The sequence below is a fragment of the Leuresthes tenuis genome, unplaced genomic scaffold, assembly GCF_036924035.1.
Source record: "Leuresthes tenuis unplaced genomic scaffold, fLeuTen1.0.hap1 SCAF_3, whole genome shotgun sequence".
In the NCBI taxonomy this organism is placed as follows: Eukaryota; Metazoa; Chordata; class Actinopteri; order Atheriniformes; family Atherinopsidae; genus Leuresthes; species Leuresthes tenuis.
Window position 1 is genome coordinate 24122852 of NW_027325357.1, and position 15471 is coordinate 24138322.

At 41.9% G+C, this 15471-nt stretch overlaps 1 protein-coding gene across 1 annotated transcript in view; it reads right to left on the reverse strand.

Moving 5' to 3' along the window:
• The window catches only part of suclg2 (succinate-CoA ligase GDP-forming subunit beta), an 88890-nt gene that overhangs the window by 18462 nt on the left and 54957 nt on the right, over positions 1-15471 (reverse strand). Inside the window, exon 9 of the mRNA XM_072382679.1 lies at positions 14751-14893. Coding sequence (XP_072238780.1) covers positions 14751-14893 — 143 coding nt within the window. The remainder of the gene's footprint in view (positions 1-14750; positions 14894-15471) is intronic.

Below are 15471 nucleotides of genomic sequence, written 5' to 3' on the forward strand. Positions count from 1 at the left end.
AATGCATGATAGTAGGGGAATGGCATTTATAATCACCTCAGAGACTGGGTACAACAAACCAGCAGCTGAATATAAAAGAGCCAACATTTCCCACTTTGTTCCTAATGCTGCACGGCCAATCAAAATTAATTTATTCTAATGTATGCACACAGAAGGTCAATTATCCAAATGATTCCAGTTCAGATTGCACCTGATACTGGGAGCCAATGAGCCATCGAAAGGGCAGATGGAGGTGCTTTGCAAGGCAAATCATCACCCCATCCCGCTTTTTTGTCACCTCCCTCACATTTACATGTCCATTTGTGCAGGCCATCCGCTCACCTTTGAAGTGCATTCCGCCAGTCGAAAAAACAACTTAACATTTAACTTGTGAGAAAAGAACAGAGGCACAGATAATGACAACACATAAGAAAACAGCAGCATAAACTGTTGCTGCCTCAGCTATTTTGACCAAAAGTGTTCGACCAACAGGTATTCCACTCTATAAAGTTATCGTTTACTATCAAAAACAAACAAATTCATTCCAGGCGATCAAGAAATTTGAAATTTGTTCACCTGGTTGACAGGTGACGTGATCACAGGCAGGATTCTCCTTAGCATCCAGCAAAGGCAGGAGAAGAAAAACGAATAATCTTTGTGAAAGTGTGCTAATTGCTCTTTGACAAGTTGGAAGGAAGGATCAAGACTGTTTACAGAAATCTCTCTAGTCTCAGTTGTAGACCTCACTTGCCACCCCTTTGCATTAAGTGTCACTGCAATTCCAATTTTCACCTAAGTGCCTCTTATTCAGGGAAACGGTTTCCTCAAAAAACATGAGAAGATGGAGCCCCTCAGGGGCTACTTAAAGCTGTGAGAAAAACACAAAGGCAGACTATTCAAGAAGGAGGAGATTATCACCGAATCAATGATGAGAGAGTTAACTACAGAAACTCATCTGCATGGAAAATAGAAATGACAGATGTCACATACTTCATGGCAACCAACAGGGGGGAAAAGGCTTTGGCTAGAACAAGTAAGTGCACCAAAATAGAAAAGGTGGATTGTTGGTGTTACCATCAATATCAGAAACAGAGGGAGAGAGGCTCCACATACAGACAAACCCACTGATTTGTTTTTCATTCTCATCAGAGACCAATTCATGGCAGTTATTGAATGACGATGACTGTGTCTCGACGCCGCTCAGCTCTGGCTAAATGAGTAATTTAGAAATTGATAGAACAGACACAATTTGCTCCCCAGTCTGGCTTTCTCTCCTTTCCCTGCAGCCCCTGTGGGTCCTACCAGGTCTGGGAAAGCGGGTGCTAAATTGCCAGAAACACCTAAATCAGGTCAAAACAGATGGGCACAATCAGGGTTTAATTTTCAAAAAGCCAGACATGGATGCAAACACTGATTGGACATGTAAGTGCCCCCACCACCAAATTTCTCCCAGCAGTGAGAGCTGCTACATGAAAATTCCCCATGTCCTCGAGTCTCATCAAACAAAAGTGGACTGCCCTCAAATGCAAATGTGAAGGATTTTTAAGTTGTCTTAGAGGGGCGGGGGTGTGGGTGGGTGTGGGCGACAAATGGCTCCATGGCTGACATTTTGCCCTGCCGACTTTTGATGGGAGTCAGGAGAACAGAGCAGCATATCAATTAGCCATTAAGGGTTTGCTCAGGTATTAAAGGGATCAGAGAAACCAATAAAAGTCTCGGGAGAAAAGAAAGAGGACGACTAGTTTCCAGATCGATGGAGGTCTCGTCTAGAGGCTTGCTCCGTGTCAGGAAGGCCATACAAGGTCGACTGATAATGTGACTTTTGAACCTCCAAGGGCAAGCTTCTGCCATTAACCTAATAAAGATGTCAGAACTTTTCTTGATTTCTTTTTTTGGACATAAGAGCGATGGATTTAATTAGCCTGGTAACAATAGATTTTATATAACCCAATACAACTCAGCTCCCAGAAAAATAAATAATCCATACTTTTTGAGTAGCTTATCCAATGCTTTCTTTTCCAAACTTTACTTATAGTTCACGTGACACATGAACGCAGCAACATATATAATCCTTGTTTGTGTAACTTGTATTTTAGGCACAAAAACAGACCGACTGAAGTAAGAGTTAGGAAGAAACTCTTTGAGGATCAACATTCCCACTATGAGTGCTTTTTCTTTTTTTTCCCAATTCTGCAGTAGAGATATCAGGAGACTCTATTAACTTGACATGAATTTATTTCCTCCGTGGAAGCAAATCGTAGAACATGAGCCCACAGGAACATCCGCTAGTTAATCTGGCCTAAAGGAACACTTACTAACACCATCACTCTGAACAGGCTTCAAAAGTTGCTCACCCTGCAAAATTAACCCCACAATGCAGGACTCTGAAGAGGATTGCATTATGCTTTCTCTTTCTCGAATCATAAAAGAATATAAATCTAAAGAACATATGTTGGGACAAGAACCAAGAAGAGCCAGTTGATGATATTAAAAATGGGACACTGGACAATGTTTAGAAGTGTAGTTCCAAAAGCTGTTTAGAAATTAAGTTGGACACTTAAGTTGCTGCTCTACGTGACACATTGGGTGGTGTAAAGAAGATTACTTTTGTTGTAAATCTGTACTCAATGAATACATTGAATTCAACTGAAAAGGAGAGGAACACTGAGCTCACATGCTTCCCCAAGGCCAAGAAAAGGCTGGAATATCTGCTAAAATGATAAACGACACAGAGTATGTTGCTCCGCTGCAGCTGTGTCAATTGTAAAATGTGTATGATAAGAATTAGAGATAACTCCCTGCCCCAGTGACATGTGGCTCTGCATGCTGTACTGGTGACAAGTATCCTCTGTGCTTCCTGTTAGCTGTGACTATGACGAGCATCGTCTCATACAGTACACACACTGGCACTTAAAAAGCTCAAACAGGGCTTGGAGGGGTCTGCCACCCACTGTGGTAAAACTCCATTTAATTCATATTTCACACTCCATTAATCCTAGTGCTGCACCTTTAAAATCACCAGGGTGTTCTCCACTCCTGCCTTCAGTGAACCGATGAGTGAGGCGCCAACCTCATCTGCTGTCCACACCTCTGCAGATAAAGTCTTTCAGATTCTTAAGAATAAACAGGAACACTCCCATCTTACCACTCTATCAACCCACTGTCTCATATACCAGTCAACCACATATGGCTTCCACTCGCCTGTTTGTGTGTGTGTTTGTGTGTGTTTGTGTGTGCACGTGGGGCCGAGCACAAATGGAAGTCTTCTTCTACAAGATGAGCTCCAGTGATTACAGGCTGAGACAGTTTTCTAATTATTCTGTCAAACATCAATCGTGTGGGCTGACGCAGGCCGTCCTGTGGGCTGATGCAGGCCGTCCTGTGGCCTGATGGACAATGTAATCACTGCTAGGACCCTTCTCCCACCCCCCACTCCTCCACCCATTTTACCGCTCCATCCACCCATTCCCTCCCCTTCTCCTCATTCTTATTTTTCTTTTTTTCTATTGCTCTTCTCAACTCTCCCTTACTCCTTCTCTTCCAGCACCCTGCGACTTATCCTTCTTCTCCACACATCAGACCGACTATCCTGATGTTTGCTACAAGTTAAGACACTGCAGCTGTTAAAAATGATAGGACAGGAGGGTTAGAGGAAAAGTGTGGGAAGGCGTGATGGAACTGCAAATTTTAGGAGCGGACAATCTAAATTCTAAGAGATGTCATTTTAATTTGAACCCTAAAGACGTGATAATCCCATTCTGAGTTACCCTGTGGCGAGGTGATGTAGATGGATACTCCCATCTTGCCTGTTTACATCTTGACATCCCCCTGAGAACCAACCGAAGGTTTATCGCTACCTTTTGTAACCATATCAAACTGCATCAAAGAGAACTTAGAACAACAAATTTGTACAAAAACAGGACCAAAGCAAGAAAAAAAATTCAACAAACGAGGATTCATTAAGAATCCATTACAGTGCGTACACTAGTTCTCATTTTGATCGTCACAAATCTCAGGGAGCCTCTCAGTTTCCTTTATCAAGCGTTTTATGATATTTCAGGGTACTAATACTGTGTGTTTAAACAATGAAAATATACCACAATATAAAGCCTAACCGGCGGTTGTCTTGGCAACAGAACTTTAATAAAACGAATGGCATATCACTCGTAGACGTATTACATTGAAATAAATGAGAGGAAATGGCAGCGACATAGAGTAAGTCTAAAGGATATGTTGGTGTTGCATTTTTGGAACTGGTGCTTTTTTAAAAGAGAATATGAAAAACAGAAGAGAGGAGAAAACACACATCAACAAGACAAGTCTGAAACTAACCCTGAATGTGGGGAAATCACTGAACACCGAGGTTTACACAAAAACAGGCAGGTTGTTGTTGTTGTGTCGATCATTTGAGATGTAGTAAACACGTGGAAAGGAAAACTACTCCCTTGGCATTTACACTACTTCCTAATTTCCCAGTGCAAATCGCTTGTCCATCTGTATACTTCTCTGGCAGTAGTAGATCCTGATGTAGATAATAGTGTAGGGGAGGTGTGTGTTCTACATGCTGCTGGGTGAACAAGGCAGACAGCTGCAGCAGCACACAGTCATGTCAGTATGGTTAGAAAACTAGGGATTGAACTATATCATGCAATCTGTTTGTGAATCATCCCCTCAGATTGCTACTTACCAGGAATACGGACACAGTAATATCTGGATGAGGGATTTAGTAAAGTAGTACGTACTGTAGCTATGCATGAAAAATATTAACTGGTAAATCTTTCCATATGCGAAAGTGTAAATGCACAGGCTATTAGAGACAGACAGATGCTAAAGGTGTGTAGTGTTTGCTATTTAACTGCAAGAGCCTTTCCCTCTTATGTCTGCAGATATGTAGAATGCTAATATAAGTGTGTTGTGTTTTCACACAGATGCACTGCCATCCATCCTGACCCAAAGCATAGAAGCACAATGCAAGAGCCGATTTCTCTGGAGATATGTCAAGGCGAATGTTTTATGAAAGCCTCATTGTCTTTCCATTACACGAGATAATAAAGAAGGGTGTGGATCAGACAAGAGGCTCGTATCAAATCGGGCCTGGAAAAGCCAATTATTGTGACAATAATCTCTCGCAGTACTGCTGCCAGCATGTCTCGCCATACAAAGCAACAAATACCTGAAACAAGTCAAGTGGGGGAGAGGATCACTGAGAAGAGACGGGACACACTCCACACTGCTCGGGGGAAGGCCGGAACTTTTTAGAATTTTGATATTTACTGATCGCCTGTTGGAATATGTGGAAAATGTTGAATGAATTTAGGTGACAAATACGTTTTAATCCTATTTTTCTGAGCGAAGGAAGATGGGAAAGCAAAGGACAAAATAAAGTTCCTTAGTTGCTGTTGCAAGTCCTGTTCTGCAGCTATGGAGGTGGATACCACAGAGGAGCTGCTGAAGATGAGCCAGTGTCTCAACCTGTGACTTCGTCCAAACCCCGGGGGGGGGCAACAAGAAAGAGGGCATGAGGTCTGTTGGATTTGAGAGCTGAGGCCGACTAAAATTAGGGGGTTAACGTGAGTTATTAATAGCCTCTGGCTCTGTTAGAACCAACGCCAGCTTCACAAAGCTATGCACAATAATATGATCTACAGACCGGACCAAAACAGCTGCGTGCACCCACAGATAGAAAGTGAAGCAGAATAAATATGCTCACCAAAGCAGTCCCAGATGACCTGATGCAACAAACGTGAAAATCTAACCTATTCCTAAGGGACATTGTGTAACCTTGGGGATGTTAGGAAAAGCTCTGTTAAACTGAGCATAGATATGTAGGAAGAACAACAGCTTATAACTCTCAATCCTGTACAGGGCTACTTCTGATGTTCGTTCTTCAGGTATTTGGAAAATGGAAAAACGGGAAAGGGTGGAGTGATGACAGCAGACAGTTTGGATGGAAGAATACTGAGAGAAGGAGAAAAGCAGCGTGTCAGTAACACCAGTTTGCAGCAGGATGACATGGTTTAATGTTATACCAACATTTTTCAAGCTAAGTGGAATTATAATTACTAAAACAGCCAGAACAATGCTTTTTTTATTTTTTTTTTAAACATTCTTCTCAAAATCCAATAAGTGGATGTCTCCTGGTTGGAAAAAAAAACATTAGATTAGGTCAAATGCCTGAGAGGCAACTTAAAAAGGAAGAAAGGGAAGAGGACACCCAGAGTGACAATCACTGCTGGGATGATTCTGCTTTCCAAAATTCACTCAACAGAACATACAAAACAATTCTACTTTCTTCATCATCATGTGAAGAGGTGAAAGCGTCTCACAAGAGAATACATTAAGCTTTTCTCAGCTCTGCCTTTCCTCTGAGTGTTTGACTAAGTTGCTCAGTCACAGGCAGCTCTCCTCTTTGTGACATCCAAAGGCCCTATCTGATCGCTGGCTGGCTCCTCCTGTCCCTGTGGTGCGAACCAGGTGCTGTGATGACAAAATGCTCCTGGCAGCAATAAGAGAGCAGAGAGAGCAGAGCTCAATTAGCCTGAGCTCCAATCCCAGATCCTCTATTGATTTCCCACGGATGAGGAATGGCAGACAGGAGAAAGCTCAATCAGACATAACCATGGGACTTGTCTCTCTCCCTGTCTGTGTGTGTGTGTGTGTTAGTGTGCGTCTGTAAGCGTGTTCGAGAACCAGCAGGGGACAAATTGCTGCCAAGACAAGGTGCTGAGGTGAGGTGAATACATTAGCAACCCATACTCTTTATGCATACATGATGGTTAAGTAATAGTGTTGTCTTCTGATGGTGCTGTGGAAAATGACACGCATCTCTGAAAGCATGCTGTGCTGTTCTAATCCTGCTCAAATGGAGAAGACGACAGACAAGACATTAGTTCCCTGAAGGGCAAATCAATCTGACAGGTCATCGGCTCCGTGGTATATCTCCGGCCATTTTCTTGTCATCTTCACATTAACCTTCAGCAGAGGACTGAGAGACTTTGGAGTGTGACATCCCTTAAACCTTTCTCCTTAGGTGAAACGTTTACTTTGTTGCCCAAATTCATGACTTGATAATTAATTCACGGTTAGTGGGAGAGAGTAGACGCTAATCTTTTTCATGCATATGCTGAAGTACTGCATTTAAAAAGGGTGATGGAAATGGCAAAGTAAGGGGGAAAAGAGAAAGAACAAAACAAACTTCTGTAAAGAAGTTCGGACATGGCAAACAATTCACTCTGAACTGATTAACTAATGATTTGATTATTTTCTCGCATAGTTTGGGGATCCTTGCGTGTCAAGAGACCAAAAAAATACAATCCTGATTATTTCTTTCCTCCAATCATTGAAAAGTGATGTCTGTGGAGAAGCCATTCAGGTTTGAAGTGCGTTGTGACGTCAAAAAGGAAAAAACTGAAAATGATGACATGAGCAGCTGCAGCCCATTAATATAATTTCCTCACCACAGCAGCCTCTGCAAGGTGTAAATGTCTTAGTTATTCGCAAAGCAAACCATTCGTGTTTGTTGGCTGCTCGAGCAAAGTGAAAGGCTTTATGCATGTCATCTCTGAGGGGAGAGACCCTGTATGTTATTCTGATGGCAATGTTTCTACAATCATAAGAGAATCCCAAGTGGTTCATTTCACCAATTCTATTGATTCTACGCCCACTGTCCAAAGCTACGTCAAACCTGCGCTAACTTACAATGTTGAAAAATTAACTAAAACCAACTACATTTACCGACAAAAATTTTAAAAAAGAATCAAATATGATGTTATGTATATGTATTGTACTGCTGAGATCACTAGTACCAATTTGTAATAACATTACATTTTTTGTTGAACATAGAACAGCTCAAGATAGACGTCTTGGCTGAGTACAGCCTGTCCTCAGTACAACATGAAAAGAGGAAGAAGTTCTACAGTCCAGAGGCTTGATTTTTCTTTTAAACAGAGTCCAACCTCTTGTCAGTCATGTTAAAGAAGTAGTTGATGAACAAATTATTATTAACAAAATTAAGTGTTTATTTAGTTAATTTAAACTGTTTCTGAACCTTATAAACAAACATACGGAAGAGCGAAATACAACAAAGGCAAAACGATGCTCATAGCCTCAAACAACCTGTGAGAAATGGGCTAACGCTGCACAAATACACTTCTGATGTAGCATTCCACAGCAAGACAATGCTACCACTAAGCAGAAACTGCTAAGGAATAGTTTGAATAGCATTACAAAGACTTTTGATGCAGGTCATAACTGCCCAGATCCTGGTCTGGTTGAGCAGTCACAGAATGCAAAAGAACATCAAATCCACAGAGGCTGTACTTCAAACCTCAATGATGCAATGGATCCAGCATCTGTCAGCATCTTGGTGCCAGACACAGCTGGACACTCCAGAGGACACGTCCATACAGTACTAGGCAGGCACTTTCATGTTGTGGTAAATCGGGAATGACAAATACTGAAAATGGGGTCACTATAAACAAGTTATATTAAATGGAATGCTGCTTTCACATGCACCTCAGACTTTCCAGAGTAAAGTAGATCTGTAACGTGAGGTCACTGACACTGCATCAATCTATAGATGTGTGTTTCACTTAGGCTGCACAACTGGGTTTCAGACTTCTGCCCTGTATGTTGGAAGCATAGAAAAAGCAACCTTGCAATGTGCACACATGCAAACAACTTTATATGTTAGCAAATAAAAGAAAGAAATAATTCTACATATAACAGCCTAAGATAATGACAAGTCAGTGGCATTTCATCAGGATCACAGTGAAAACATTTCAAGGATTAACACAGTACCTGTGTATTCCAGGATTAGCCTAAAACATAAGCCTCCCATATAGTTGAGTGATTTTAAATGTATAGAGGCATACAACAATACACACAAACCCAACCTCACATCTATCACAATTAGATTTTACTGCACAGTAAGCAATTCCCCAGGAAAAATCATTATATAAAGGTAGAGCCTTTCTCCAATAATGGCAAACCAATACAATGACCTACACAGCACATAACTGAAAGAAGAAAAAAAAAGAAATTTATCAACAAAACCCACTCAGAGCACCCAAACTGTCTGCTTATGGCAGCCCCAGTGTGTTGTTGGACTAAGTATGTGTCCCCCCATTGCTGGTCCCCTATTTAGTGCCTGTGTTATACTCCAGACACTGGGAATGAACTCCATTATCGGGGTAGCTTGCTTTCTTCTTTCTGTCCTTCTCTCTTAGGCCTCCATTGCTTATATGTATTGCACAGGGGACCAGAATCTCCCAGAGGCCTTCGGCTCCAGATAGAGAGGTGATTTCTTTCCCTCTAAAATAACACAGCGCGGAACTTTTGCATCATAGGGACTATTGGGATTAAAAGTTGTTGGCGTCTCAGCTGCACTGCATGTGTGTACAGACACGTATACGGTGTTAGCGCGGCAACACAAGCATGTATTAACACCTATTTGCATCTGTTCACAGTGGAAGAAAAAACGGTGTGATTTCCAACACAATCATGCACTTTCACACCCTGAGGAAACAGCCCCTTTAACACAGAGCTTCTTTTCTTAGAGGAGAGGATGGTGTACTTTTCATAACAAATTTCTCTGGCTCACCTGGCTTGGACTGGAGCCGCTGCCTTTCTGCGACAACAGACATGTGGAAGCACATTAGACACGGGATCAGACATCTCCACATGGGGATGAGAAAGGCAGTGACTGAGCTCCTGCAGGATTTAACTTGCAGGCATGAAACTATGGGGAGCTCCTCACATTGACTTTAACAGGATTTAGCGAGATGAAAGGCTACATCGAAGAAAGGCACAAAGAAGGAAGGAGTTGAGAGAGCGAGAGAGAGAGAGAGAGAGAGAGAGAGAGAGAGAGAGAGAGAGAGAGAGAGAGAGAGAGAGAGAGAGAGAGAGAGAGAGAGAGAGAGAGAGAGAGAGAGAGAGAGAGAGAGAGAGAGAGAGAGAGAGAGAGAGAGAGAGAGAGAGAGAAGAAGGTGAAATAAAACACAGGGGAAAATGTTGACATGACAAAAATGTTGAGAACTTTTTTAAGGGCATTTTGACAAAACACCTTCAATATAAATGACCAGAATAACTAGTGGTGAATGACATCAGCTGCAATGCAAAAGTGCTGTGTTTCCTGTAGATGGGAAGATGGGCTCAGGAGTTGCTGCAAGAAGGTGGAAAGTAGCTAAAGGCGGACCACAGGTGAGTTAAAGCGGAGTCACTGAGCTGGAAAGAAGGTAAATTGTATGTAGTTTTCTTTGAGGGCAGTGGGGGATGGAGCACGTGATAATGCTACACTGAGACCGAGGATACAAAAATGCAGGGAGAACTCTTAAGGAAAAACTTGAGATTGCACACAAATGCACACACACAGACACACATGTGAGCCTCAGCCTCCAAACTGAGATCACACACACATGTTGGTGGGAACAAAAAGCTGCACCATGATCTGCAGCAAGATTATACAACAGCACAAACAACAGCATATGAAAACTCCCCCGTATTTGCCTGGGAGGTGGGTCACCTGAATGAACTAATGCTAATGTGCCAATCTGTGTCTACTTCACCTCGGAGCAGTGCCTCCTAACTTTGCATGCCTACTTCACCTTACACAACACAGCAGTGCAAAAAACCCAAAACGCTGCAGAGTGCAACGAGCGCACAGGTAAGAATTCAGCTGAACTTACACACAATAACAGACTGACAGGCTGTTTGCGCAGTACGTGCTGATATGTACTGATCGGGGCTGTCTAGATATGCTGGTTTTTGTCATTATCGTATCTGCAAAAAATAAGAATTGCACAATTTTCAATGTCATCAGGAAAAAAAAAAAAAAAAAAACGACTCACCTTTGGCAAGTTATTTGCCTTCTCTGCATTTGCTCCTTTTTTTACATGATATTTTTGCTCTTCCCTAATCTCAATCTTGTCTTGGCACATACGCAGAAGAACAAAGTGGGAGGCTGAACATTCACAACAGAAATGTGACTGACTCTGCTCCCAACGTCAGCAGAACAAAATGTTCTGATGGGGAAGGGGATGGGGTGGGTGGGGGGTTAGGGGGGGCGACTTGATTCACCTTCAGAAACAGTTCATTCTCTGCTTGGAATATTTCAGATTCTGTAAAAAAAAAAAAAAAAAAAAAAAGAAGGATGAAGTTCTTGTGGGTTGTGAATAGAAACACAAAACTGATGGTGAGGAAACAGAACCCAGGGAAACTAAGCTCCTCCAGCAAACACACACACACACACACACACACAAACTACATGTTTGAATAGAGTCATATGGCTTCAATTTTCCATGTTCATTCACCAGCAGTTGGTTCTGTGCCGCTTATTTTTCTAAATCTGAAGTCGGTGTGATGGAACTTCATGCAGCGATTATCCTTTTACCAGGAAACAAAAAGTTTTTCTTCCTGGCTGTTGTAGAAAGGGGAATGAATGCGGCAATTAAAGGAGGAAATGGCACTTTGTTCTTGAAGAGAATCTGAATTATGCAACAGTGACGTTATCACATCAGAACAAAATAAACCATCAAATAATCCACGATGACAACCCACAGTTTTATGTGGAGGCAAACGGTGCATTTTAGAGAAATTTCATCATTTACTTTAGAAAAAAAAAAAAATGAGACAAAAAGCAGCCTTAAGCCCTGGGAATAAAATGAATGTTGAATTGGACAAAACATCCATCTACCACTTCCTTCATGGCACAGGCACAGAGCAATAACGACGTTATTTGGCTGTTGGTATTGCTGCCTGCTCCTACTTTGTGCCTACAGGTGATCTGAGGGAAACCTCAATAAATTCAGCCATTCTGTCAACAAACTGTTCTATGCGTGGGTATGAAGAAAGTGGAGCTATTTATTTCCACATGGAAAATAAATAAATCCCCGCTTAAAGAGCCGGGGGCCTAAATTCAAACAAGGCTGAGTGGTCTAGCAGACCCAGATGAGCCACATAAAACCTCACATATTTAAGGCACACATACTGTTGTGAGCCGCCCCATTATTCATTTCATTTTAACTTTCTTCTCGGTGTTCAACTCCTGACATACGGCATCCCCGCTTCTTCCGTTTTGTCTCGCTTTACTTTCAGAAAATGATCATGATTAAGGTATATTATGCTGTGAGGGTGGATACCGGAGACTCAAGCAAACAAGAAAAAGGATGCTTTGTCATCTCACGCTCCATCTCTGTTATTCAGTGCCAGCGGTACACTCATATGGCTTCCACTCCTCTCAACACAATGAGCCTGAGACATCAAAGTAAAATCTGAGGAGGTAGGCAGCGGGAAAGAGAGAGAGAGAGAGAGAGACAAAAGCGAACGAGTGAGGAAGAGAGACTGAAAGAAAAGACAGACACCAAAGTACCTGGGTTTTTTTTTCCCCAACGTGTGGCGTCATCACAGTGGGATATTTCAAGCCTGTGTTACAGCCTACTTGTCTGCTTAAAAGACATCTATCATTGTGTCCATCTGTGGGGACAGAATGTGAATCTTTTCAACCAAAAAGAACATCACTGAACACAAATAGCCTTCTCTACCGGCAGCCACCGAACTCACTGTCTTAACTGTAAACAAATATCCCAAAAAATAAAAGCCAGGAACACTTTTAGCCAAATAAAAGAGAAATGTGTTCTTAATCTAAACAAAAAGCTGTGATAATCATATCAAGCAGTGTTTTGTACCAACACATATGGCTGTGCTTTGATACTGAAGGGGAATAGGAGGAAAGAAGACCTCCCCGCAGACACTGGGTGCGATCTAAATGTGAGTATCCACACACGTTTTTAGGACAGGGAATGGTAAAAAATGCAAATGAGCAGCTTGCTCTAATTATGAAATGATTAACATTCCCTCCACAGATCTGAGCAGGTTTCTCAGCTACCCTGGTTGAAATGCTAATAGAACTTCCAACCCTATTTAATATCAATCCTATTTGACTTTTTTTCACCGTTAGGGAGGAGCTTCTTGTTGCTATTTCCATACACAACAGCAGGAGGGACAGGCAGCCGGCTTACTCCCCCATCTGGATTTGGAGAGGCAGCCCAGGACAAGAAGAGAAAGAGGAACAGGAGGAGGATGTCCTCTTGTCCTCAAGGGAGTTTTTTAATCTATTATTTTTTATTATCATTTATTCTTCTCAAATTTTGCCTTTGTAGATATCCAAATTATTTTCAAAGAGTATTAAAGTAATAATAAAAACGATGATGATGATGATGATGATGATGATGATGATGATGATGGCCGCATACAGGAACAGAGTGACAAGTTGAGTTTCTCCCCCTTTAAGTGCATTTCTTTTTTACCCTCTCAATCCATGTTCCACTGCACTCTACTGGTTTTAATTCATAAGGCCAAATCGATCAAACGCTAGATATTTGAGTCGGGCAATGTATCACCTGCCGGGGTGTTAAAGGTAGCAGATTTTCTGCATTCATCCACAGAGGTGTGCCACACCGGTGTGTTCCGTGCAGTGCTTCAAAATGCCACCGTAGAAATTCTTCTGCAGTAGGCGGTTTAGTTAGAATGGAGTTTTCTGGCAGTGTACCAACAACAGGAGTTTCTACTTTAAGAGCAGACTGTGCATCACATACCATAAAACAGCGATTGTTTCTAGGTGTTAATAGTATGTATGCTATTCCTTATCATAGTGAGATTACATACACCACTAAACCCCGACATTAAAACGGCTGACAGGCAAAGTGAGTAAGAAAAGCCAAATGTGAACCATCGTGAACACCGAACACAGAAAAAAGCAACGTCACGGAGGGTTGAAGGGAAGCTCTCCTGGACACGCATGCTTATGTCTGAAAGAATTCAAGCAGTCAGAAAACAATTCATTTTCCTAATTCCTGACTGAGAAAGAGATTCGCCAAAAATCACAGGAATTTAAATGATTTGTGAGAGGTGTTTTAACAAAACAATGCTGTGTCATATGTGTTGTTTCTTTATTTGTTTCTGACAGAGTGATAAAACTGAAGGAGAACTTTCACAGCTTCCTCAGCTCCACAGTCTTCAGAGGATCTGCTGCTAAGGCAAAGAAGCATGTGTTGCTGTAATAAAAGGTTTTTCGAAAAAGCTGGTCTGAGGACTGAATTTTCTATCTAGTTTTACTTTGCATTCCACACAACAAGGGATGCCAGATTCGCTGAGACAGACCACATCTCAGTGCAGGGATGTAAGAGTGACAGCAGTGGGGGAATTAGAGATGTGACTGTCAACACAAAATCAGCACTGTGGTATAGTTACAAGGCTCACATTGTTTAGTTGGGAGTTATCAGCTTTCTGAACATAGAGTAGAATCATTTGTTAAACATCCCAGGCTGCCACTCACTCAGAGCTGGGAATCGCCTAAGCAAGCCCACTATGCCGTGTGTTTACATGTGCAGGCGGATGTACGCGATAACAAACACCCAAATTTACAGCAGAGCACCAATTTATCAAGCCACAGCAACTGAAATGATGGCATATAACGACGCAGACGCCCGTAGTCTGTTTCTCTCAGTGAAACATGGACATATGCCAAGGCCTCCAGCCTAATGAGTGCCGTTGTCTCAGTGACAAGTCGCTTCCCAAACAGAGAGAGCTTTTTGAACGCGCTATGGCAAGATACATGACAAACATGGGAAAACATTTTCAGCTCTCCTGCTTTCATCTGTAAGGCAATGCTTTAACATAAAGATCTTGTTTTGCTAATGTACTTAATTGTTAGAGTCAATCTAGGCAAGACAAAGGGATGCGAACATATTTATTTTTCATCATTTAGTTCCTACCTTTGGGTCAGCCGTGAGCAGCTTGAAAGCCTCATACACCTGCCTCTCTTTGACTCCCCCACCCAGGTCCAGGAAATTAGCTGGTTTTCCTCCATGCAGGTCAATGATGTCACATGTGGCCATGGCCAAACCAGCTCCATTCACTATTTCAGGAAAAAAATACAAACGGAGTGATGGTGTCATGTTAAGGACACATAAACAGCGTCAAAAGTGCACTCGTTTGTATGCACATTCATAATAAATGTCAATGGTACTATAGCCTAATGACGACCTAAAGTACATTGCCATTATTAAATATAATGAGAATACATTTTCCTCATTAATACAATGCTAATGTCTGGAAATTGAAAAAAAAAAAAAAAAAAAAAAAAAAGTTCCTGAGAGGAAAGTGTGACGCCATTAAACATGTGTTGATTAAAGCTATATTACCCACACTGAGGGGGACAATGGGCGACAGAAGAATCAAGCACTAAATTAAAAAGTGAATGTACTGGAACTCTAAGCAGGAACATTTGAGAAGATTTGTTCACAAGTCAAGTTTCAGCTTCAGAGAAAGAAGTGTTGATTAAAAGAGTTTCCTCTACGCTTTTTCTGTGGACAGTATCATCATCTAACTGACTGCCAGTGCCGCACCCCTGCTGAGTTGTGCAGGAGCCAATTGCACAAGAATGTCTTACCTCATTTGGTTTAGCTAAGCTGAACTAGCGTCCTGGCAAGCAAC